The 26,811-nt window shown below is 43.8% G+C and overlaps 2 protein-coding genes across 7 annotated transcripts in view; both read right to left on the bottom strand.

The window, feature by feature from the left end:
- The window catches only part of MAPRE1 (microtubule associated protein RP/EB family member 1), a 35,433-nt gene extending 12,993 nt beyond the window's left edge, over nucleotides 1–22,440 (bottom strand). The window contains exons 1-3 of one of the 2 annotated variants that reach the window (XM_036009709.1): nucleotides 22,339–22,440; nucleotides 11,093–11,216; nucleotides 733–878 (exon numbers count right to left, since the gene is read on the bottom strand). In XM_036009709.1, coding sequence (XP_035865602.1) covers nucleotides 733–878; nucleotides 11,093–11,216; nucleotides 22,339–22,404 — 336 coding nt within the window. In that variant the 5' untranslated portion in view covers nucleotides 22,405–22,440. Of the gene's footprint in view, nucleotides 1–732; nucleotides 879–11,092; nucleotides 11,217–15,681; nucleotides 15,821–22,338 lie in introns of those variants that run through there. The other variant, XM_028524018.2, reaches the window with a different exon arrangement.
- A 1,322-nt stretch (nucleotides 22,441–23,762) lies between these two features.
- DNMT3B (DNA methyltransferase 3 beta) overlaps nucleotides 23,763–26,811 on the bottom strand; it is a 40,672-nt gene continuing 37,623 nt past the window's right edge. For all 5 annotated transcript variants that reach the window (XM_036009703.1, XM_028524793.2, XM_036009704.1 and 2 more), the window contains one exon: nucleotides 23,763–25,119. In XM_036009703.1, the coding sequence (XP_035865596.1) occupies nucleotides 24,978–25,119 (142 nt within the window). In that variant the 3' untranslated portion in view covers nucleotides 23,763–24,977. The remainder of the gene's footprint in view (nucleotides 25,120–26,811) is intronic.

Genomic DNA, 26,811 nt, shown 5'->3' with positions numbered 1-26,811 from the left:
ACCAAGTATTGTGTACTTGTACATAATAATTACCTGGACTATATACTGTACCTTTACACGACTGGCATAGCAGTAGGTTTACGTATACCAGCACGAAAGTTTAATGCATTATGCTATGATGCTATGACGTCAAAAGGTGATAGGAATTTTTCAGCTCCATTATAATCTCAGGTGTCCTTGTTGACTGAAACATTATATGGCTCATGACTATAATCTATTAATATTACCTACTACAAGAGATAATCTTTATCCTAATGAAGCCTAGTGGCCAGTGTTGCTGGTACCTTTAAATAACCTTGTGGGCAAGAGGGAAATTCCCAACCCAAAGGGATCTGCCTTGTACCTTGCTTCTACAAAGCAAGTATTTCTAGAATTTTCTCTATTAGAACTACTTATTGTACCATATGGTATGCTTTACAAAGGTAAATCCAGGGATTAAAGACTTAGATCTCAAATTAATAGAGATTAAACAGGTTGATTCCTACAGATGGTTAACTAACTTCACTAAGAAAGAAGACAGCAAGGGAAGGGGGAGGTTGGGGGGAGAGGCCAAGTAGGAGGTTAGAAGGAAACTTTGCTCCCAGTAAATTCTAGGCTAACAGGAGAAAAAAATAACGATATAAATTGGGAAAAGAAAAAAGAAAATGTTGACAGTCATGGGCCAGCATCTGTCTCCTTAGTAACAATCACCAGACAAGAAACAACCTAAATGAAAGAATAAAATTTACCTACTTTGTCAACACCCATTCTCTTAAAACCTGCTTGCAGTATTTTGAAGTTCTGGATGTATTCATGTTCTAGCTTAGCTTGGAATTTCACTTTCTTCAAGGCAATGGAGCCAGGGAACAGCATGTCCATAAACTGACAATATGCAGCCCCTGAATGGACAACAGCAGAAGAATAAAAGACACAACAGATCATTAAACGTTATCATTAAAGAAGCAGGGTGAACTTTACCCCAAACCCATGTAACCCAGGTACAATTGTAAAAGTTGTACAGCAGATCTACAAAGCCCTGAAGCTACAATACCACTTGACTTCAAAGTCACTTTTATAATCTGTCATAAGACTGCGGTTTTACCAGATAGGTTCTACAATACACTTGTAACTTGGAAGACTATGGTGAGGAGAAAAGAAGTATTTCTATAAAATTTTAAACCTAGTCTTTATTAGAAACTAACATAACAATAAAATGACCGCTGCAAAAAAAAAAAAAAAGAATGCAGAGAACAGAAAAAAGGGAAACAGAGGTGACATCATTTTCTGATTTTTCGCAAGCACATACCCTCCCCCTTCTCCTGAGCAGGAGGGACTTCCCAAGTATTTCAAAAATCCATTCTCTGACCTAGGTTAAAAAAAGTTTTTTTTCTAAGATGTATGTCCTTCCTGAGCTTTTCACATCTCTACATAAACTTAACTATGTTCATTGCAGCATTATTTACAAGATCCAAGATATGGAAGCAACCCAAGTGCCCATCAGCAGACAACTGGCTACAGACGTGGTACATATTGGGCTGGCCAAAGAGTTCATGTGTAAGAATAAAGAGTTTTTCTGTAAGATGGCTCTAATAGTGTTTAACTTCATTCAAAACAATTTTGTTAGATTGTATTGTGACAGCTGTGATATCAACATGTAATTTAAAAAAAAAACGGTGAACTTTTGTGTAGCCATTTTAATACTGAAATATTAGCAACTTTTTTGAAATGTTGGTAGAAAAATAAGCAACATTTTTGGTATATTATGCTTTATTATTTCAAGAAAGGTAAAAACACAACTGAAATGCAAAAAAATATTTGTCACTGTATGGAGAAGGTACTATGACTGATCAACCATGTCAAAAGTGGTTTGCAGTTTCATGCTGGAGATTTCTTGCTGGATGATGCTCCACAGTTGGGTAGACCAGATGAAGCTGATAAGGATCAAATTGAGACATTAATTGAGAATTAATATTATACCACATGGGAGATAGCTGACCTACTCAAAATATCCAAATCAATAAAGTTACTGGTGACAATGAAAATGTGTCTTTTATTTTACAGAAAAACCACACCGACTTTTAGGCCAACCCAATACATACAATAGAGTCTTACTCAGCGAGGCCCTGGCCGGGTAAACTTAGTTGATTCAAGTGCCTTCCCATACGCCAAGGTTTCAGGTTCAATTTGCTCGATCCCCAGGCAGAGCACATACAAGAATCAACCAATGGCCCTGACTAATGTGGCTGAGCAGGCTGGGTGTCAACCTGCAAACCGAAAGATCGCTGGTTTGATTCCTAGTCAGCGCACACGCCTGGGTGGCAGGCAGGTCCCTGGTTGGGGGTGTTGGCAGCATGCGAGAGGCAACCAATTGATGTTTCTCCCACATTGATGCTTCTCTCCCTTTCTTCCTCCCTTCCCCATTCTGTAAAAATAAATAAATGAATAAACTCTTTTAAAATAAAAATATTTTTTTTATTTTAAAGGCCACTATAAGAAATTATTGCATGTATTTTGTCCCATTTGCTCCCCAATTTCATTCCTTCCCCCACTTGCCCATTTTTCTCTAATGCCTACCAACAGCCCTCTTCTAACACAGGGCAGGCTTTACTGTGTGCTTACTGACTGGCCAGGGCTAATTTTGCCACAGAAACAAGACAGGGAAGGAAGTGAGAAATCTAGTGACTAGGCAGGCAATAGATGTTCTGCAGAACTCGCGACTGCCACTGTATGTATAATCAACTTATTTAAAATGGCTCCCTGCCAGTTCCAGCACAAAGAGTGTCACTGTCATTATTTTTGGAAAGAAGATGCAATGAAAGCAAAGCACTTCAGTGACCAGAGTGACATTCTCAGTAGAAAGGAGCACCAGAAAATGAAAGCCTGGTTTTTTTTGAAGTGGCTGATTTATTATTCATGCAAGAGACAATATACTGAAGGCATTCTATGTAGCTGGCAGTGCAATAGCAATATTTATATTTTTAAAAAAGAGACACAAACAGTGTCCTAAATTCTAGAGGACAAGAACCCCAGTGTCTTCAACAAACTAACAGCATGAAGAAGGGTAATTCTTTTATATATATATATATATACACACACACACACACACACACGAAAAAACTATTTCTAGATATTTACACTTAAAAGCTCCAGAAATTGTTATATTTTAAGAGATATTTAATATCAATATTAATCAATGTAGTGCCAATAAATTCAATTTTAAAAAAAATTTTTAGTGAAAGATTTAAAAGTCACGATTTACCAAGTGCAATGTAAAGAGTTTATCTGGATGCTGATATACACAAATCAACTCACATAAACACACACATATAGATAATCTATTGAGCATCTACACCTGTAGCACTGCTTTACACATAAAAAGTATTTTTCTGAAACAAAATGATGGGCTTTTACTAAATGCACAGTATTTGCAACCCATCCGTGGGACTTCCAGATCAAGTCAACGAAAACCACTTAAAAGCAGCAGCCATCTGCTTCTCAGAAAAGTCTGCTTGAAGAACTATTAGTTTTTATTTTAGAGCTAGAAAAGTCCTTAGAGCCTTAAATTTAAAATGTGAGACCCAAAAATGGTGGCCCCAAACCACAGAGGCCAAGACCAAGCTCAGGACCACAACCCAGGCGTCCCGAACTCCCCGTGCGCGCTCTTCTTCACAACAGCATCATACACGCTCTTGGAACTACTGCAGTTGAATGAAAAGCACTTCCTGGATTAGGAGGGAAAAAAAGATACACCATGCTGCTATGGTCTAACTGGCTGAAATAGCACTTATATATATTAAAAAAAAATTAAGACCCCAGTAAAAATGGACAAAGTCACTGGACAATTCACAAAAGAAATGTAAACGGCAAATGGCCACGTGGGAAGCCAGCCCCATGTTCAGGTACTGGTTCTGAGTATTTCAAAGAGTGTTAAACTGCAATTCTGACATTGCCCTTGGACACTGTTAGAATTTTATATGCTTCTACTCTTGTAGGAATTTTAAAAATACATGTGTCTGAACCAACAAGAAAAAAAACAGGAAGCGACCTCTATCTCCCACAGTCGCTGCAATCACTTACATAAATTTTAGCATGCCATCTGCCTGACAGAATATTATGCAGGCATTCAAAACATTTTTTTTACTTCTTTAGGAAAAGCTCAAGATTTAATATTGGAAGAATATACATCTTCATCTGTATCTTCATATATAAAAATATCTTGATATATATGCATAGAAAAAACCGCAAGAAAAATGTATTAGGTTCAACCATATGAAATTATTGCTTTGTAAATCAAAAATTATTGAATGCTGGCTATATCTGAAGGGTGGTACTAAATGTATTCTATTTTTGAAATATTTAATTATATATAAATAAATAAACACACACACACACACTACAATGAATATGTTATCATCAGAACACCAAAAAAAGGTGGCAAATGTTTAAAAGAAAAAAGTACAATATATCAGCTGCTTTACACAAAAGGGCTGAAAACTCCTGGACTATAAAAATGTCTCCACTAGGCACAGAAGAGGTTCACAAGTGCATTCCTTCCAGGCTCTGCCTTAATAACAAAGGCTGGCAATCTAAGCAGGGGACACTCTTAAGGGCTGCTGCCCCAACAATCTGCAACAGAACAGTCCCTTAAGGCCGCAGACAGACTTAGCGCAGGACCAGCTATGCCATGGCATCAACTCTCAAGGCTGACTGCCACAGCCCCGCCCTGCCAGGAGCTGCGCTGGAACTGAGAACACCAAACGAGGGCACTGCGAGGCCCCTGCTCCAAAGGCTTACAGTATCTCAAGTGCAATGGCTCTCAGCCCTTTTGGGTCAATGGTCCCTTGGAGAATTAGATAAAAATTGCAGCCAACATTCTACAAGAATAGATGCTCCCATATCAGAAAACTCCAGTGTTTTAAATCAAATACAGAGGAAACACACTCCAACTACTACACGTAAGAGTGTTCGGGCTTTAGGGGGTAGGTGAGGCTTGAGTCATCTCACAGTATGAATAAAATTTGGAAATAGGGGGTTGTGAGAAGTCATTAATATAGGCATTAAAAATCATCAAGAAATTTAACATGAGAAAAATAATCCTGTTTTAACTTTGCAAGTAGGAAACAAAACTGTACAACACATGTTTGTATGATGTTACTGTAACAATCTCTAGTGTCAACAGACTGGAAACAAACTAAATGTCCACCGACATGGGACTGATACAAGGAAATTACCATATACATAGCCATGAAAGAAAATAACGTGGCATCCGATGATACGTGGATATGGAACATCCTCCAGAATATACACTGTGATTAAACATGCTATCATTTGTATAGGGGGGAGAAAACACGTGCACACAAACACACACACAGAATACGGATAGATGGATGTTATGTTTCTGATTGTATGTACATACTCTCTCGGGAGGCTATCCAGCTAGTGACACTACATTTCCTCTGGGGAGGGAACTGGGCATCTGGTAGATACCAGTTAAGAGGGAGATTTATCACTGTTTTATCTTTCTGTTCTTTTCAAATTTTAAACCATTTTGAGACTTCCAGGATTTCAAAAAATAAACACCATATATGCAGCCCTGGCAGGGTAGCTCAGTTGGTTAGAATATCATCACCCAAGTCACAGGTTCAATCCCCAGTGAAGGCACATACAGCAATCAACCAGTGAATGCATAAATAAGTGGAACAACAAATCTATGTTTCTCTCTACCTTCTTCTCTAAAATTTTTTAAAAATATCACTAAAACCCCCACATATACAGTATGTCAGTTAAGTACAGGTAAAATGAGTAAGCTTGGGCAAGCTGTTAACCTCTCTGTGCCTCACTTCCTGATCTGTGCGATGACGGCAGCAGTCCTGACCCTCCAGATTATATATGTGAAGCACTTTGCAAAGCACCTGGCCTAGAAGCACTCAATAAATAAAGCCACAATTCAGGAAAAAATATAGCTAAAAGCTAACAATGACTATCACTAACTTGTGACATCACAGTGGACTATGGTTTTCTTAATGTTTCGATAACAAAGACTTAATCACTTATAATCACAAGAAAGTAAGTTTCTTATCTTTCGTTTTGTTTTGTTTTAAGGCAAAGAAAAACCAAGAAGGTGCTTGAAGACTTAGGCAAAAAAGTTTGAAGCAATACTTCTTTGAGCACAGGAGTGACTCAATAAAATTGCTCTCCCAGAGAAGCTGCAAACAAATGTGGTAGAACAAAGAAGTGGGGGTGAAGGAACCTAGAAGGAATCTAGTGCCCGGCCGGGGCCACTGGGGCAGCAGTGAGCAACGTGAGAGGTGCTGGCCTTGGCTGCTGTGGCTCCATTGGCTGGAGCATCGTTCTGTGCACCACAAGGTCCCAGGTTCTACTCCCCATTGGGGCACATGCCCCGGTTGCTGGTTTGGTCCTGGTTGGGGTGCATATGGCAGGCAAATGACAGAAGTTTCTCTCTCCCACCCCACCCCCCACTTTTCCACTCTCTAAAAATCAATCAATGTATCTTTGGGCAAGGACTTTTTAAAAAATGCTGAGAAGGGGCTCAATCTAAAACACCCTTCAAAAGACACATAGAACTCTGTCAATTAGATTCAGATGCTTCTCAGGCCTGCGACAACAGAAGAATGGCATAATCACGGCCCCCCACATGGAGCGTCTGTAAAAGGAAGTCAACCTGAGAAGCGAGGCAGGCCTGGTTAGGGGCAAGGTCACACAACAGAAATGAGCAAGACTGACAAGCTGTTTTACAGAAACCCAAGGGCTGGCAGGGCCCCACAATAAGCTGAGGAAAAAGTCAACCTAGCATTTGCCTGAGAGCATGTGAACACTTCTCCTACCCTGTGCAGCACAGAGGCAATGGCGGAGGCCAGGCTGGAGGAGAGAAGACAAGGAGAAGGGAAAGGGAGTTGAGAACATTCTTTGCCCACCACCTGACAGGTTCAAAGCCCCATGCTGGGCCCCTGGGGGAGTGCAGAGGCCCGAATAAGGAATGGAACTGAAGAAACAGCAATGGGTGACAGAAGGCAACTGGCATCCCCTTTTGACACAAGCAATCCCTCATCAAAATCCTCCTCTGTGATCAGCTTTGTTTTCTTGATGGCGAGCCCTCCAATATAGGGAGACTAGAGAATGTAATGAATCTTGAACAACCACCTACCAACTCTGTCACTGAAAGTAATCCTCACCTTATCTCACTACGAGAGCCAAGTAAAGGTTCATTTCACTTCCCAAGCAAAGGTTCATTTCACTTCCGGGGGCCGGGCGGGGGGGGGGGGGGGGGGGGGGGGGGGCAGTGCCCACAACACTGACACAACGCAGCCAATCCACAGGCAGCCAGCACATTGATAGTGTGGGACCTTAGAACTATGCCCTCTCAAAAGAAAAACCTATTCCTACCTTTTAAAGCATATGTTTGGTAGAGAATTTTAATCTGCTTGATTGTCTTCCCATCAGAGCTCAGAAGAGGAGGCAAAAGGCAACCTAGCCCCAGAGGCACCAGGCCCCAGGCCCCAGAGTTAAAGACCAAGGGATTCTGCTTTGGCCTCTGCAGACACAAGGATCTGAGGAGCCTCACTTTCTCTGTGACTCCGATCCCCTGGCACGGGCCTTCTCCAAGGCATGGCATCTGCCACTCATCCTGTTTGGTCTCACACTGGAAGCTGAGACCAGGTTTTCTAAACATTAACGTGAAGGACAATACGACCGTCTACACAGTGTAACAGAAGCCCCGCAGGGCTCTCAAGAGAGCTAGTTATGAATGAATAAAAGTTTGTTCACAAATCACAGTCAAGTCCTGCACTTAATATTTCCTACTGGAGAAAAGCATTTTATCTAGAGCAAGAGCAGCAACTGCCAGTAGGCAAAGTTGAAATTCTTTACAGATTCTTAATGAGGCAGTACTGTTGTAATTAATTACATGTAATCAACATTTAACTCTTACAAATGGTTCTTTTATTTTTATACACCATTTAAAACATTTTTATCATTTAATGATTTTAGAGACAGAGGAAGAAGGAGAGGGAGAGAAACATCACTTTGTTGTTCCGCTTATTCATCCATTCACTGGCTATTTGTTATATGGGCCCTAAGCAGAGACTGAACCCACAACCTTGACATATCAGAATGACGCTCTAGCTAAGGGAGCTACCTGGCCAGGGCCAAATGCTTCTTTTAAAAAGACATAACATGTATACAAGACAAAGAATGTGGGCTGTGTGGCCAGAAAGATCTGGGTTCAAAACTAGGCTCTGAGATGCATGAACTGTGCCCCACAGGTAGCCTCCCCACCTGTAAAGCCAGGATGTGCCCTCCCTCGAGAGATCTGTACTTGCCTCCAGGGTCTCGCACAGAATCCACATCTGACAGCTGTTTTTACAGGTGGGCCAGGTCCAACTGCCCTGTTCACAAATGAGGAACTAGAACATTAAAGGCTCCAAAGTCACATGGCTCAGAGCTGACGAATCCTTGTCTTAGCACGACAACTTCCTGTCCGACTGAGATAAACCTGGAGTCAGATCAGCACAAGCACAACTCGCCTACACAGGAAAAGGGATCTCATTTTCCCATTAACTAAGTGAAATATACTCTGAAGTATACTTATTGAAAGAGGTAACTTTTAGGGAGAAACTGCTACCAAAAAAGCCAGCTCCAGTGAAAACTAGGATGACCTCATCCCCACATTAGTCATAAATCACGGGTCAAACAAGTGCTTTAGAAGCTGCAGACAAATAGGGATGTGGTAATGAAACAGAGGAAAAGAAGAGAAAATGGGGGAAAGCAGCCCAGAGTTAGGGCTGACAACCCTGACTGACTCTGACTAACAAAGTAACTCATGTTCCATCAGCATGACTCTCGTGCACCAGTTCTTCCCTGAACAACCTCACATGAAGCCTCTCCTGGACCCTCTGTAGAACTGAGATTAAGCTTCACAGGGGAACAAGACAAGTAAATGAAACTAAGACCAAGACTAGGACACGGCTATAAAATAAGGAAGTACAAAGCTGCATTTGTTTTAAAAAACCATACAGTCCAGGCCGGGTAGCCCTGCCCAGGCCAGGTAGCCCTGCCCAGGTGGGGCAGCCCTGATAGCTGGAGCAGCATCCCGATGCACCAGGGTGGTGGGTTCCATCCCTGCTCAGGGCACATGTCGGAACCAACCAGTAAGTGCGTAAAACAAGTGGAACAACAAAGAATTGGTGTTTCTCTTGCTCTCCCCCCAACCCACTTCCGTCTCTCTAAAAATCAGTAAATTTTTTAAAAAAATCATGAGCAATGATTCTTATTTACTTTTTATTGTTGTTCAGTTACAGTTGTCCCTGTTTCCCCCCCATTACTCTCCGCTGCCCTACCCACCCCCCACCTTCCACATTCAATCCCCTCCCATGACCCCGGTCTTTGTCCATGGGTCCTTTATACAGGTTCCTTGATTTGACACTTCCCCTTCTTTCCCTCCTTATTCCCCTCCCTCCCTCCCCTCTGGTCACTGTCAGCTTGTTCTTTATTCACACGTTCAGGTTCTATTTTGCTCACTTGTTTGTTCTGTTGATTAGGTTCCACTTCTAGGTGAGATCATATGGTATATGGTATTTGTCTTTCACCGCCTGGCTTATTTCATTTAGCACAATATGCTCCAGAGAACAATAATTTGAAATTGATCCAAATGGCACCAATTGGTAAAGGAAAAGTCTAGAGAACGAGTGAGGCACAGGGATTGAAGAACATGGGCTGTTGATTTAAATGAAGGGTCAAGTCTCAATTCTATTCTTGGCTGTATAATCCTGGACTTCCTACTCCATTTATCTAAGCCCATTTCCCCATCTGTAAAATGGGGTTTTGTAACCCCATCTGTAAAACATCCCTACCTTCTGGAGGAATGATGAGAATTAAATGAAGAGGTATTTGAAAAGCTTTTATATAACGATTACTATCATTACTGGAAGAATCTGAGGATTCTAACAATCTATCCCATAAACAATATAAAAACTTAAACAGCAGAATACATGTCTCATCTTTCTCTGGCATATTCTTGACTTCCGTGGTAAACCCAGTTTTGATAACCCGACACATTCCTTATGTCAGGACAGTCAGGGGTAGACAAACTCCCAAAAGGTGGGACAGGAAGTCTTTAAAGAAAGTAAAACTGCTAACACCTTTATGAAAAACAATTACCAAGAACCTAAAGTTCATACCCTCTGAACTAGTAAATCCATTTCTAGGACTCACTGAAGAAATAAACGGAGATTAAGGTTAACGTGAAAAATACTCAGCCTAGCTACAGCCACAGTGCAAAAATTAGAACCCCACATGCCCTAAAACTGGGAAGACAGCAAACAACTCCAGCATACCCAAAGAAAGCAACAGTATGCAGCCATTTCAGGTAAGCACTGAATAATTCCGAGATGGTGAATGACACTAAAAAATATCCCCAATATGAGGTTAAGTTGAAAAACTGCAAGGAAAAGTAAAAGAAAACAACCACACAATGGTTTTCTCTGAATGAAACTATTACCATTTTTTTCTTCTTTCTAGTTTTCTAAATGTTATACTATTAGCATATATAAGAACATGTTTGTGTGGGGTTTTTTTAAAGATTTTATTTATTTTTAGAGACGGGGGAAAGGAGGGAGAGAGAGAATGAGAGAAACATCAGTGTTGTGCACTTTTTAAAAAATCATTACCTCTCTGCCAAATTTTATTAAACAGAAATTCAATAAAATTGTGGCTGAAATGGCATCTACCTGACTTTGGTCTCAGGATAAGAAATGCCCCTGATAAACTAATATAGAACTAGAACAATTATAATGACTGTCCTCAAATAAAACACTTCAAATCTAACCAGAGAAGAGCGTGAGTGGAGACGGCAGAGTGAAGCTGCAGGCCTCAGTGCGCAGCTTCCACAGCGGGAGACGATGGACTCGTGGGCCAGGAGCGTGCTCCTTTCAGGCACTTCCTCTCAGAAGTACAACCAGGGCAGGGCTGAGCAGAAGAAATGGGGCAGGCCTAACTTAAAACCTGAACCTGTGTCTTTTGCAGTCAGATACAGACCTGCACATGCTTGAAGGACCTATAGGCTCTTCTGGAAAAACTTCTCATGAACTTCTCTTACCTGAGCACAACTGTTCGATCTTTGTCAGATTCAACTGCAGTGACTCATTGATCCAGGCCAGCATGTCATGTCGACTGAGGTTATCGCTGGTGACTGACGTTGAATATACATTCACTGCCATCTTCTGTAGCACGTGAGGAAAAGAGAAGGGTGTGCGTTACTATGAAGCATGCAAGGAAGAACAATCACTTCCTTCCTAGAGAGTCACCCACAGCAGGCCTGTGGGAACGCTCCATTTTTAAGCCTCACCTTCTTCCCAAAGAGGCCAAATCAGAGACACCAACATTCCAGCCACAAGGCTGGAATAAACGTGACCTGACATGAATTGCCCAACAGCAGCCTGCCTAAAATTTAGGCTCCATTTTCATGTAACTGGTATAAAACGTTAAGGTACAAGGAACTCTAAGTAAAGGGAAGGTTAGATGCTTTATGAAGGGAGGCCGATGCACAAACAAAGATACTGTGTGTTTAGAAAACATCAGTTCAAGCTTCCCCACTAACATTAAAATGTTTATAGCATTATTCTTCAGACAGTGGGCTTTTTACTAATTCCTCTTTATAGTTTCACTATTTTCCAAACTTTCTTTAAGGACTATACCCACTGTTATAATCCAAAGTAACCTTTTCAATAACCTAAATACTACAAAGTGGTGGCAAATAACCTTACAGTGAAGAATCCTTGTTACTAATTCTCTGTGGAGCTACCTGGAGACAGGAGGGCATCTGAGAGCCTACTAAGCGCCAGGAGCATCACAAACACTTGTCATTTAACCCTGACAACTCTGCAAGATTCACTCGATTCTCCTCATTTTACAGACAAGGAGAGTTTCAACAGAGACCCTACAAACTGGCAGCCAAGCCTACCCAGTCCCATCGTCCACATTCTTTCCTCAGCCTAGAAAATGCTACCCCTCACCCTGCTGTCAGGCTTTGAAATTCAAAACACACACACACACACACACACACACACACACAGAAGAAACACATTAACTTAAAATGCTATTAAGTGAGGACGCCATCATCACCCTCATTCAATCTGCAAATGTTTACCAAGCACTGATTTTGGGAATGGAAACAAGACAGGCAGGAAAGACAAATGGCTAGTCTGCAGAGCTCACGTTCTAGTAGTAGAAGTCTAACACTGACCAAATACACACAAGTGTCATTTCATACTGACCTGAGGCAATGGGGGTGAAGGGAGTGTCATCACAGAAAGCCTCTCTGAGTGACATTTGAGCTTAAGGATCAGAAGATCTGGAAGAAGGGTGGCTATGGCCCAGTGAGCAAGAGGGAGTGCAGAAACAGAAGTAGGAAAAGCAGCAAAGAAGCCAGATCATGTTAGGACTCTGCAGGCCATGATAAGGAGTTTGGATTTTAGCCTCCCTCTGATCAAACTCTCATTTAAATCTGAAAAAGATCACCCTGACTGCTGGTAGAAAATAGGCTGTGGAAAGGGAAGACTTGAGCAACATGAGATAAGGACAGGCTAAGTCAGATCCAAATGAAACCTGGGGGCAATCACCATGAGGACACACGACTATGAAACACTGGATTTCACAGCAACCACTTATAATTTTCCTCATTTCATAAGACACCAATATTACCAATGGGCGGGGGGGAGGGAGGACTTGGCAAACGTGGAACCATCATAAGACCCCATGCTGTCTTGTGGCACTTCATTCTATGTCCTCACACCCCACACAGCACTTGGCAGAGTGCCCTCCATACAGTGGGAGCTCAGTAAATGCTACCTGTTTTCAGGACAGCAAGACAGTGTTAGAAAAAAATGTATCCGTATAAACTTTTTTCAGAAAGTAAACCTTTTACACTTTTAAAATTTTAAACTAAATTATAAAACTGTGTTATATGTGAAGCCTGCACATTTTAGCTCCTGACTCTACTGGGAAATTCATCCCCACGTTACCACTGCACTTCATTCCAACCTCTACCGTAGGCATTATCACAGGGGACTGTCATTATCTCTTCATTTCTGAGTGACTCCAGGGCCAGATTTGGCCAGAAGGCAACTTGCTCTATGAAAAGAGCTGAGGATTTCAAGCAAGGAGGAACTGGATCTGAACTTGAAGATGTCATTCATTAGTTGTATGACTTTGGACAAGTTACTTAACTTCAATGTACTTCAGTTATGAGTTAATGTCACTTACCTGAACAGGAGAAGGCAAGGTTTAGATGAGATAAGGTACATAAAATACCTGGCATTCTATCTGACACAGAACAGGTATTAGGTCCAGGGCAGGGAGGGACCTAGTCTCACTCATCCTCCTACCTCCAGTGCCAAAAACAGAGACCTGCCACCACCATCTCTCATCTGGATCCACTGCCACTGCGTTCAAATTAGTCTCACTGTCTCAATCTGTTTTTAAAAGGAAGCCAGAGCCCTGGCTGGCACAGCTCAGTGGATTGAGCTCGGGCTGCGAACCAAAACATCACAGGTTCGATTCGCAGTCAGGGCACATGACTGGGTTGCAGGCCACGGCCCCCAGCATCCGCACATTGATGTTTCTCTCTCTCTCTTTTTTCCCTCCCTTCCCTCTCTAAAAAATAAATAAATAAAATCTTTTAAAAAAAGGCATCCAGAGATAATTTTCTAAATCACAAATCAGATGAAGCATCTCCCTGTTTAAAATCCCAGAATGAACAAATAAATGATATGCATACTGTATGCAAAATGCTATTATCAGGTGCCGAAAAAACACGGTCTCAAGCTGAGCATTTGTAATCTATATTGGCAACATTCACACATACATCAGGTATTGTGTATGTCACGCTACTAAAAACTGTAAGCAGCTGGTTAGGCCACGTGTGCCTCCAGACCACACCCCAGTTCTGAAAACGTTATGGCCTTTCATCATCATATAATTCAAACCTCCTTCATTACCAGTACATTAATACCTGGTCCCATGTGCTCTGCAAGCTCTCCACCCACTAAATACATGTGGTTAGGCACCCTGTGGATGTGCAATAAACATCCACTGACTTAATTAATTGGCCCTTCCAGGCAATCAAAACAGAGTCCAGTCTGTTTTGGAGGAAGCTCACCCTTCCTCCACAATGATTCCATTGCTTGCCCTCAATGGAAGACCCCACAATCACCCGGCAAACCTCACCCTTAAATAACTCCTTGAACCAGGTTTCCAACTGCCTCGAAAAAGCATCCTCTTGCCTCCCCAGCTAGTTCTCCTCCTTTAGCAGTTCTCCTAGAAGACTCCCAAGCTCCTTTGATTCAATGTTAGCTGCTAAGCACCCTATTATGTTCCAGACGCCATACTGAGCACTACAGAAAGAGGGGGAAGGAGATGCCACCAGAAAAAAAGTGATGTGACCCTGGATGAACACCTCACCTTTCTAGATCACAAATGGCTCACCTGTAAAAGGTGAGCAGTATCTTCTGAACAATATGGTAATGAGAATTAAATGAGAGAGCCTGGAATCAGTAGTCACAGATGTGGCTTCTGCCATTTGCTGACATCATGAAGTAAATCACCTCTCCTGTAAGGATCTAAGCCCTCCCATTTATAAAATGAAGAGACTATCTCTTAGAGACAGAGTGATATATTAAATGACATAATGCCCCGCCAAGAGCTTAATACAATGCCTGATACATACCAAGTACCCAATTAACAAATAATAGTTATTATTACTATTCTTAGAGATATTCCATTAAAGGTGGATGCCAGGCCTGCTGTACCTTCCTTCATTGGGTTTCAGGACCCTCATCCCCCCAAATGGAGCAGAAGCCAAAAGCCTGTAGCACCCCAGGGCAGCTGTGAAGCAGGGATTGGAAAAGCACTGTTCATACAATCTTCCTAGTAGTTATATGAAATTATCTTGTATGCATTTCCTCATTTCCTACCTGTCTCCCCACCCCAATATAACAGACTCCTGGGGAACAGGCCTTTGCCCTCTTACTGCTTAGTGTGTAGCCCAGTGTTTAGCACAATACCTAGCACCTAGTAGGCGCTCAACAAATACCCAAGGAAGAACGGAGTCTACTGAGCTGGCTTGGTTTCTGTCATTCACTGTGTTGGAGCTTTCTGTACGGAGTATTATCATTGTTCCTACTTCACAGATGAGGAAACTGAAGCCCAGAGAGTTTAAAGCACCTGCCCAAGGTCGCATAGCAGGAGAAGCGAGCCCAGGTTTGAATAAAACCCCTAACTCTTAACCATCAAGCAACACCTACTCCTACACTGGTGGTCCTCAGAGCTCCCAGCAGGGCCCACTTCAACCACACATACCCAGTAACCGAGCTGGCCACGCCGCAACCTCCCGCTACCTCTGTCGGGGTTCCACAACTCGGCCACGACCCAGAAGCCCCCACGCGCTACGGGGCAGCCCCCGCTTCCGGCCCGAAGCCCCGCCCCCGCCCCCCAGTAGAAAGGAGAGCGCTACCCCCGAGCCCAGCCCGCGCGCGCCGGGTCAAGGCCCCGCCCTTCCCCCCACCGGCCCGAACAGTACCGCCGTGAGGAGAGACCCGCGCACCGCACGCAAGGCCCGCTGGCATCTCCCCGGCCAAGGCCTACCCGGCCGATCCCTGGCCACCTCCCCGCGCCCACTAACCGGCTCACCGGCTCTCGGCGGAACCCCGTCCACTGCCCGTGCCCGGCTCCGGTTCCGTCTTCGTCTCGTTCAAACCGTCCGACCCCGCCCGCCCGCGCGATGACCTCACACGCACCCCCCGGTTACGCGACGACGCAAATGCTCGTCACCCGCGCCGGCTCCTTTTATAGAGACTCGGCGCGCTCTGAGGGCGGAGCCCTGCCCTTGATCGACTGCTGAGACGTCCAAGGGGCGGGGTACCGAATGCTGGGCGGGGGAGGGCGGGGTTTGCTGCGCCACACGGTCTGCCACAGCCAATGAGATTCTGCCCCAGGGCGAGTGTGACTGCCTAGGAGGTGGGATCCAGTTTACAAATTCTTCCCCGGTAACCAAAAAAAAAAAAAAAAAAAAAAAAAAAAAAAAGGTTTTACAATGAATTTCTCCAAGTATGGTTTATTAAATAGAGATACTTGATAGGGGCTTACAGGAAAGACTTAAAAATATCACTTCAAAGACACATTCTGTAACCCTATAATCTCATCTGTTTATTTCTTGTTAGTATGAGATCATCTTGTTTATGCCTTTCTGTCTGCCTTTTCGTTAAGTATCATGGAAGAAAAAATCTTCTCAGTCCTGTTCCACCTGTGTCCTAGTGTCTGATACATGGATTCTTAGAGATTTGCTGAATGAATTATCCCCCCCCCCCCACACACCCCACTTTACAGAAGAGGAAACAGACTCAGTGAGGTTAATTGGCTCAACATCAGAGGCTGGTCCAGGTTTCGAGCTAGTTTCCTTATCTAGATATCATCTATTCACATGTTCAACAAGTATCTATATCCCCTGGTCAATCAGGTCCTAGGAATTTGATGGTGAGCAAAATCCAGAGAGCATCTGAGTTCTTAAAGTTTCCAGTCCCATAGGCTAGGCTCAAATCACGATACAAATCACTGTTTGATTCCAAACTAGACTTACTGCTAGGCAGGAGCGGTATTCAGCAAGGGTGATGGCACCTCAATGCATGGAGTAGGGTCCTGGAAACCCCTTCTGGGCCAGGCCTCCCCCAGTTAGTTGTTGAAGCCTGGGGAGATGTTCAGGGAAGATTGTGGGGTGAGGAGCTGGGGCAGGAGCTATTTACCCATCAGTCTGGAGGCATTTCAGTATTTTAACCACAAGTACTGCTGGTTACCTCTCTGGTATGCAGTGCTCCAAGAGTACATCACAATGAGACCTGACCTCACCTGAATAGTGTAGGAAGACCTGATACTTACCCTAAAAGATGAGATGTTAACCTGGCAAAAGGATTAGGGTAGGAAAGGGCAAAAAGGAGGATATAGAAACAGCCTTGTGCCCAATAGTAGTAATATTAGCAGTGAATTGATACGAAGCATGGATAATCGAGAAAAGATTTTCAAAATCACTTAGAAGTAGCTTTATTCCATTATTCATGCTTCATATCAAAATGTGTTACCCTCACTTTATACATGGGGACATTAAGTTTCCAACAGGCTAAGTGAATGTTGTAAGTAGCGAAGGCAGCAGATCTGGGTTCAAATCCTGACACTGCTAGGAGTTAGAATTAGATGTGTAAAGTTCTTTTCTTAATTTTTATATATTGATTTTAGAGACAGGACGGGAGAGAGAGAAAAAGAGAAACATCGATTTGTTGTCCCACTTATTTATGCATTCGTACGTGCCCTGACCAGGGATGGAAACCACAACCATAGTGTACAGGGAAGACACTCTAACCAACTATACTACCTAGCCAGGGCTAAGATATGTAAAGCTCTTGACCACTCCTAGCACACTAGTATGTGCTTATAAAGTTTTAGTGATTTCTGAGCCCCTTTATATTTATGTCAATACTCAATGTCAATTATTGTCAGCATTATCTAAAGGCCATTTTGGCTGGGGGGCAGGATGTTAGTGTGGCAGATGAGATCAGTGGAGAAACCCAAGTCAAGAAAAGCATCAAGCACCAGACTAGGAGTCTGGGCCTCGTTCTGGACACACAGAGCATCACAACAGGTTTCTGAGCAAGGGCCTCCAAAATAAAAGTCATCTCCCTCCCAAGAGACATCTCCCTCCCTCCCAGACAGGTGAGAGAGGGGCAATGGCCTGCTCAGAGTACATTCTGGTCCCTGAGAAAGGAGCCAGTCAAAGTTATCAGGATCAGACTAAGCTATCTGCAAAAAGTGAGAGGGTGAAATGAAAAAAATATGCATCTTTAAGCAACTGTTTTAAAATGTAAAATCATCTCATTATCACAGAAATTGTGAGTCTCCTCTCCAAAAGCAAAATACCATGACTTCAAGGCCTGAGTTTTTCAAATGTATGACAAGTTCCTTTTTTTTTTTAAACCCTCACCTGAGGATATGTTTACTGGTTTGAGAGAGGAAGGGAGAGAAACACATCAATAGCACCCAGTCCAGGGATCGAATCCACAACCCAGACATGTACTCTGACTGGGAATTGAACCAACCTTTTTTGGGGGGGCGGGCGGGTGTACAGGAAGTGCTCCAACCAACTGAACCACCTGGCCAAGGCTATGACAAGTTTCTTGAACTCAAAAATGGTGTTGGAACATCTCAGCTACCTTGGGGACCTCAAGCTCATGAAGGAGACAACTACAAAAATAAGAAATTATAATACAGAGAGCTTTGTGCTGAAATGGAGTCTCCCAGCTATCCACAGGGAAGGAAGGCTCAGATCAGAGAATGGCTCCTAATCCTGCTTCGGAATGGGAGCCAAGAAAACTTCCTGAAAGCGATGAGAACCAGAGGACTAGGCAGGCAAGGGGGAGAAGGCTGTTCTAGTCAGAGAACGGCAGGTTCAAAGACTCAGAGTAAGCAGTTACCAGCTCTAGCAGTGCCAACCACTGTTTTGTTAGTGCAGTGCAGAGAGCTCAGGATGAACCAAAGGCTGGAGAACACAGGTAAGTTTTAAGGCCCGAAGCACCAGGATTTATAAATACTCTGTTGTTTGTATATACTTCACAATTAATCAAAAGGTTTTTTTAAAGATTTTATTTATTTATTTTTAGAAAGAGGGGAAGGGAGGAAGAGAGGGAGAGAAACATCAATGTGTGGTTGTCTCTTGCGTGTGCACAACCCAGGCATGTGCCCCAACTGGGAATCAAACCGGCGACCCTTTGGTTCGCAGGCCAGCACTCAATCCACTGAGCCACACCAGCCAGGGCACGATTAATCAAGTTTTAAAAATAAAAAATAACCAAGTACAATGTGTGATTCTGGAATAGATACTGGTCAAAATATGTTTGTTTATTTGTTTTATTACATTTATTATTTATTTCTCTTCCTCTATCAAGGCATTCCTAGAGCAACTGGAAAAACATAAATGAGGCATGCAGACTAGATAAAGAGGTGAATGAATGCATTACCCAATTATGATAAATGTACTACAGTTATGTAAAACAGTGTTCTGGTGTTTGGGAAATACACAATGAAGGACTTAAAGGTAAAGAAAAATCATGTCTGCAATGCAATCGCAAATGGTCCAGAAAAAAAATACCCATCACCTAAATTCCTCCAATGTTAACATTTTGCCACATTTGTTTTGTCATCCTCTCAAATGGGACTACATCAAACTAAAAAGGTTTTGCACAGGAGGAGAAACCATCAACAAAATGAAAAGACAACCTACTGAATGTATATTTGCCAATGATACACCTGATAAGGAAGTAATATCCAAAAATTTTTAAGAACTCATACAACTTCACACTGAAAAAATAAACAATCCAATTAAAAAATAGGCAAAGAACCTAAACAGACACTTCTAAGAGGACAGACATACAGATGGCCAGTAGGCATAAAAAGATGCTCAACATCACTAATCAGACAAATGCAAATTAAAACCACAATGAGATCTCACCTCACACTTGTCAGAATGGCCATCATCAATAAATCAACAAACAATAAGCGTTGGTGAGGTTGTGGAGAAAAGGGGACCCTTGGACACTGTTGGCGGGAATGCAGATCGGTGCAGCCACTGTGGAAACCAGTATGGAGTTTCCTCAAAAAATTAAAACGCAACTGCCTTATGACCCAGTGATTCCACTTCTGGGAATATATCCAAAGAAACCTGAAACACTGATTCAAAAGAATATATGGACCCCTATGTTCATTGTAGTGTTATTTACAATAGCCAAGATTTGAAAGTAGTCCAAGTGCCCAGCTGCAGAGAAGTGGATTAAAAGATGTGGTACATTTACACAATGGAACATTACTCAGCTGTAAAAAAGAAGGAAATGTTACTTTTTGCAACAGCATGAATGGACTGGGAAAAGTAATACGCTAAGTGAAATGAGCCGGTCAGAGAAAGACTGATACCACATGAGTTCACCTACATGGGGAATCTAATGAACAAAACTAAACAAAATAGAAGCAGACTCAGAGAGACAGAAAACAGGCTCACAGCTATTAAACGGAGGGGGGTTGGGGGGCTAGGTGAAAAAGGTGAAGGGATTGCCCTGCCAGTGTGGCTCAATTGGTTGGAGCATTTGTCCTGTACAATGAAAGGATGTGGGTTGACGCCTGGTCAAGGCACATACCTATGTTGAGGGTTTGATCCCCAGTTGGGGCAAATACAGGAGGCAACCAGTCAATGTTTCTCTCTCCCTCTCTCTGTCTCTCTCCCTCCTCTCCCATTCCTCTCTAAAAGCAATGAAAAGATGTCTTTGGGTAAGGATTAAAAAGAAAAGATGAAGGGATTAAGCAAAAGAAAACAAAACAAAAAAACCCTCATAGACACAAACAGTATGGTGATTACCAGAGGGAAAGTGGGGGGAGGCAGAAGGTAGAAGAGGGTACAGGAGGGAAAAATGGTGATAAAAAGGGACGTGACTTTGGGTGGTGAGCACTCAGTACAATATACAGATGATATAGAATTGTACACCTGAAACCTATGTAATTTTATTAACCAATGTCACTCCAATAAATTCAATAAAAATAAAAAATAAGAATAAAATAAAGTAAATTTAAGAAATCCATAAAGTTAATCAGAAAGAAGGAGGGAAGAAACAATGTAGAATGGATGGAGAGGAGGGAAGGCGGGCTAGAAAAAAGAAGGGAAGGAAGCCAGGGAAATAGGCAAATTGCACCCCAGGCTGCAAAGGGTAGCCAGCAATTTTGAACTCCAGCAAAACAAAAAAGAAAAATACACATACAGAAAAAGATTAAAAATGAAATAAAGATATAGATGGCAGGTAAGACCAAGGAGAAACAGTAATAGACCTTGGCTTCAACACAACAGATTCCACCTCCAACTGCTTTACCACTAGCTGCGTGGCCTTGGGCTTGTTATGGGACCTCTCAGTCTCAATGCTCCTACCTATAATCACGCTGGTCACGGCATCAGTCCAGGGTTGCTAGGAGGGTTCTCCAACAGTAACAATAAAGCAGTGTATTTGCTCAGCACTTACTACTCACAAACATTTTTCCATGCACTTATGCTCAATCATTGGATTCATTCATCAGCCTTAGGAAGTTGATATAATTATCCCTGTTTCACAATTGGGTAAACTGAGGAACACAGCCTATGAAGAACAGCTAAGGTCATAAGTCAGCAGGGGGTGAGGCCAGAATGGGCACCCAGCCTGGCTGCAGAGAGGAATCAAGGCCCAACCCAGGCCTGGAACAGAGGATCACTCAAGAAGTAGCAGTTGGCAGGAAAATGGTAGGAACTTAGGTCCACTGGGAGACCCTGTCTGTTTGGTGCTGACCCCACCCCCCAGCCAAAGAGCTGTGGAACCGTCCAGAGGTCAGTCCCTGCACCCCCAGGCAAGATCCTGTCCACCCCCATACACTCCCTCTAAAAAGGAGCAAGGAGCCCCTGGGGCAGGGGGGCAGGCCGTGGTGATGGACACTACACCAGATGCTGCTACTGCTATAGCCCAGCTCCTATGCAACACCTGGGGGAATACTACCCTCTCCTTCCTTTGTAAGACTTTACTGTTAATACATTTAAATAAATGTTGGATGTTACCATCACCACTGGCACCCAGGCACTCACACTGCGGTAATGGCTTGCCTTATCACAATACCATCCACTGCATGTGAGGACTTGCTGCATGCCAGGAACCAGGCAAAACACGTTACTCAGATCATTCCCTTGAACCCTCACAGCAGCCCTAGGAAATAGATAGGATTTATGACCCCCACCTTTTGGAGATTTGAAAAAAGAAAAAGAGATACTCCAAGAGGCACATGCCCAAAGTGACCCCAGCAACAAGCCAAACCCTGGACACAGCCCCAGGGAACTGGAATATCGCTTCAGAAGAGGCCTACGTGTGATACAAAATCCAACCCATGCTCCAGCGAGGAACGTTCCTCACATTCTCCCCTTGGCCACAGAGCGTGGGATCACTCGGATCCCAACCTGGTCATCCTGAGAAACCATATAAAGACCTACCCTTGCCCTGGCTGGTGTGGCTCTGGATCAAGGGCTGGCCTGAGAACCAGAGGGAAGCTGGTTCAATTCCCAGTCAGGGCACATGCAGGTCAGGCTCCCAGTAGGGGGCATGCAAGAGACAGCCACACATTGATGCTTCTCCCTCTTTCTCTCTCCCTTCTCCTCTCTAAAAGTCTAAAAAAAATTAAAAACCGCCCTCACAACAGGTCTCCCCCAGTCTGCCCCACAAGCAGACCAGGACACCAAGGGCCCCTCACCTGGAAGGCTTGTCCATCTCCTCTCTTGGAGTTTTTTTTAGGCCGGGGCTGTTTATTTTGCTTCATCCTGTCCTGGCATTTGTGCAGCACTGTACACAAGATGGCTTAACGGGGAAGCCAAGGCCCCTGGGGGTCTCAGCACCTCAGAGAGGAGCGCCAGCCCAGCTTGCTAATTGCCAATTGTCTCACCATAGCAACTCACACCTGGGCTGCTCTAGCCCAGCAGCACCTAAAAAACATAATTAGTTTCTCATTCTCCACTCCACTAGACTTTGTGGCACACAGCTAACTGGGACTATAGCCTATCTTGCATACAAACAGGCTCACAGGTGCCGAGTCCAACTAACACTCAATTGATATACTACGTGTGCATCCCCTTTTACACATCTTCCTCCATCTGCACACACCAGCTGACCAACATCAACCTCTGGAGGGGTACTTAAACTTCACAGGCTCCTTTTCCCTGAGCAAGATAGAGGCAGCAAGACACGAGGATTATGGGATTGTGGCATACTGGGCTTGGGACATCTGGCTAAGTGAACTCAGGTAGACCTTAAGACTATGTAGGGGAGATGCAGTGTTAAGCTTCCAACAGCAACAGGTACAGGCTCCTCCAAAAGCGCCAAGACCAAGGGCAGCTGTTACTGTCACGGGGCCACTACCAATCAGTCCTTTCCCTGGGGCCAAGTCCTTTTCCTGAATGTGGCTTAAATGCATCATGACAACTTGAGAGCCACGGAACAAGGTGCTGGAGAATCGCAAAGGCATAAAGAATCGGGAGAATCAGCCCTGCGATTCTCGAGTCCTGAATCGTCTCAATCAGCTTCCCAAGAGCTTCAAGAAATTGGAGGTGGTCGTTTCAGACATCGAGCTTTTAAAGCACCTCAGACACTCCAGTCACTCATTTTAGGAACGAAGGTTTAGAAGAAACTCATTCACTAGCCCTTTGTGGCCCCTGAACCAGAGGGGTGGAAGTCTGAGTCCCCACTCCACACTCAATTAACCGGAAAACTTGAAGTGGGGCCCAGAAACCTTCAAACAAGCCGCCCAGGGAATGCTGATGCACTGGAGCTGGAATTCTGGGGCCCTAGGCCTTGCCTGCCTGACGTCACTAGGGCATTCTGCACTGTGCTTGTTGAATGACTGGAATGACTTAGTGTCCAACCACCGACCTTTGCACGTGAGCCAGGCCCGTCCATCTGACCTGCGAAGAAGGAACAAAAGGGACACCACCAGACTGTTGTAGAGAAATACTGATTTTAATTCAACATAAAGTAAACTCTAGGCATCTTTCAGCCTAAAAAAATAGCAAAACTGTTGAAACAAGGCACAATTTTTCCCCCATTCTTGTTACGTGACTACGATTACAAAAAAATCTTTTTACGAAAATGGTAAAACAAAAATAGAAGTCAGGTTGTTTTTTGTTTTTTAAAAAGTGTATTAAAAATTCTCACAAGACTTGTCAAAGTTACTCCTTATTCTACAAAATAGCACCAGTAAGATGACTAAAAGGTGTTAAAAACCATTACAATGGCATTTCTGAAATGCAGCTTTTGTCCTACCTCCTGTTATTCCTAAAAAAATGATTTATCATGGAATAAGACTTTAAAATCTCTGGAGGGAGGGTTGAGCTTTTATTGCAATTTTCCCCCTGCTATCTCTAAGATGAGGGGGCTGTGCTTCTGCCCTGGCTGTCACTGCTTCTGAGTTTAGAGAAAGGCTGAGGGATCAGAGTCATACTTCTAATAGGGAGGTGCTGTGCCTGCAGAAGTCTGGAGGGTGCGTTTGGGAGGGTCCTTAACTAAGCTCCCCCCCCCCCATTTCACCCCCTCCCACACACACACATAGAAGAGATAGCAAGACGCCATACCTGCCTGCATGTCAGCTTATGACCCAAGTCACCCCCTGCCTGAGCTCCCAGGGGGGTTCTATTGCAGTCACTGGGAGGGATTTCACGAAGGCTGGCCCTGCCTTCGGGTCCATGGGAAGAAATAGCCCTGAATGTGGTAAGGTCATCCCTGCTGAAATCATTGTTAGTGTGGAAAATACTCTCAGTAGGCCCCAACAGCGAATCCCAGCCCTTTATACTGAGGCTTGGGGAATGTGCTGGGTAAAATTCAAGCATAACAGAGACATCATTTCCTCTTCTGCCCTAGAAAGTGTCCTGGCCCCTTAAAATGTCCCTTTGCTACGTGTCTAACACTGCACACTCCTGGAAACAAGTCGTCACAGACGAAAGAAAAGTCCTGCAGTAACTGTCTCGGGTGACTTTTCAGCCTTAACCTGAGTATTGGAGAGCTGTTGGCACTGTGGTTTTGGTATATTAGCCATTGTTTCTGAGCAGTAAACCCAGGAGGCGGGGGGGGGGGGGGGGCAGGGGGAACCATCTTTACTAACTACTTCAAGTTTCCAAGTTTTAGGAGAAGACAAAATAAGCACCGTGTTTGGCCACTCCAAGCAGCCAGGTTGAATTGTGCGCAAGAAGGTGGCACCTTGGGCTCCCCCTGCCAGGAGGGTGTCAGGTGGCTCTGGCGAGGTCCGTGGCGTGACCCCACACAGCTGAGCTGAGAGAGGACAGAGCCTGGGATGCACCGCCTGGGTTCTGGCTCTGCCCCCTCCACCCCAGAGCCCCAAGGGGACTATTCACAGGCAAAGTAGTCCTTCAGGGGGGCGAAGAGGTGTCGGATGACGGGCACACTCCAGGACCTCCCGAGCAGCTTCTGGCGGGCCCCGCGGCCCATGTTGGACACGTCCGTGTAGTGTACGGGAAAGCCGAAGATCCTGGGGGGCACCAGAGTAAAGAGACAGGGAGTCAGAAGTGCCACCGCCAGCGTGCTCGGCGCCTCTGGTGTGAGGTGTGGGGGGTCCTCACACCTCAGCCTACGCAGCACTGCTCTGTCTGCCCTTCGTCCAGGCCCACCAGGCCTCCGTATGGGGACTCCTGTTTTTTTTTCTGGAAGGCACTATTCCTGCCCCCCCCCTTTTTTTTTAAGAAAAACATCTTAATTTTTATTGGGATTAACTTAAAACTTACAGAAAAGTGACAAACATAAAATCGTACAAAGAATGCTTATGTGCCCTTTACTCAGATTCACGGGTTGGTGTTTTGCCCCATTTCCTTGTCACTGGCACACGAGCCCTCTCTGGACCCCAGAGGTCAGAGGCACAGTTCTTCAGAACACAGGTGTTACCAATGAGGGCCTGGCTCCTCCGTGAGGGCACCTGTTAGGTGCTTCCACCAGCACGGCCACCGTGCTCCTGGCACAGAGCTGGTGCTCGGGGAACCTTTCTCAAATGAATGAATGAACAAAGTTTGAGTGAATGCCAGAAGACAGCCAACAAGAAGACAACAGTGTACCGGTCTTCAATTCACAAGATGTGAGAAGTTAGGTCATTTCCTTGTAAGGAACGCAGACACTTGCAAAAAACAAAGCTTATTTTCAGTCCTTGGATGCTCAGGCAATTTACATAAGGACGCTGAAGCATCTTGTGTTCTCTTTCTCTTTTCAAACCCAGTTGCTGAATCAAAAGCCAAGCTGGACTCAATGGCAGATGGCAACCAAACACACCAAGACCCTCCTTTTTGGGATTTTACCGGGCCTGGTAAGAGGTTACAGATATACCGGACCTTATTCTTACCCAGGTTTACCATCTAACACTAAAAATGACGCCAATGGGCCAATGCTAAGTGGGTATTAAGAAACAGGCAAAGTTGCAACACTTCAGGGCTTTGTCTCAATTTGTCTACATAATGACAGCCATCTGCACCACCCACGTATCACAGGTCTGGCCCAGCATGTTACACTTGAGTCTCAAAATACATTTAACCCGTGAACAGCACGAGGATTAGGGGTGCTGACTCCCCACCTCCATGCAGTTGAAAACCCAAGTATAACTTTGAGTCCCCCAAAATATAAGTACTGGTAGGTCACTGTTGACCAGAAGATTGACTGATGCCATGAATGGTCGCTCTGTGCTGACTCTGTGGTTGTAAGTGATAAAATAACACAAGCATCTACATAAATTTTATTCACTTATGGCAGACCTAATTTTTTCTTAATTTTTTCAATATTTCTTTCCAGACTATGTGACTCATCTGTGAGCTTTTCCCAATTGTTGCAAATCTCCAGGAAATTTTCATATATATATATATCCACGTATGAGTGGGCCCACACAGTTCAAACCTGTGTTGTTCAAGGGGCCACTGTCAGAATAATCCACAGCACGAATGGGCAAGGTTACCCAGTTTGTTTCTCATTAGAACTTTTATACTATGAAAATTATTGCTTAGTAAAGATTAAAACTAGCTGTAGAACTGAAATACCAGGAATGAAGAAAATACTCTGTATCAATTCCTTTAAGACATAGCCAAAAAATGTAGAGAGGAATACTCATATCCCTTCTTACACTCTTAACAAAAATAAAAACAAAATTAACAAGAAAAACAAAAGGAATGAAAAAAATTGAAACCAG

The sequence above is a fragment of the Phyllostomus discolor genome, chromosome 9, assembly GCF_004126475.2.
Source record: "Phyllostomus discolor isolate MPI-MPIP mPhyDis1 chromosome 9, mPhyDis1.pri.v3, whole genome shotgun sequence".
NCBI lineage: Eukaryota > Metazoa > Chordata > Mammalia > Chiroptera > Phyllostomidae > Phyllostomus > Phyllostomus discolor.
The sequence above is the reverse complement of the archived record's forward strand: the minus strand, read 5'-3'. Positions and strand labels throughout refer to the sequence as shown.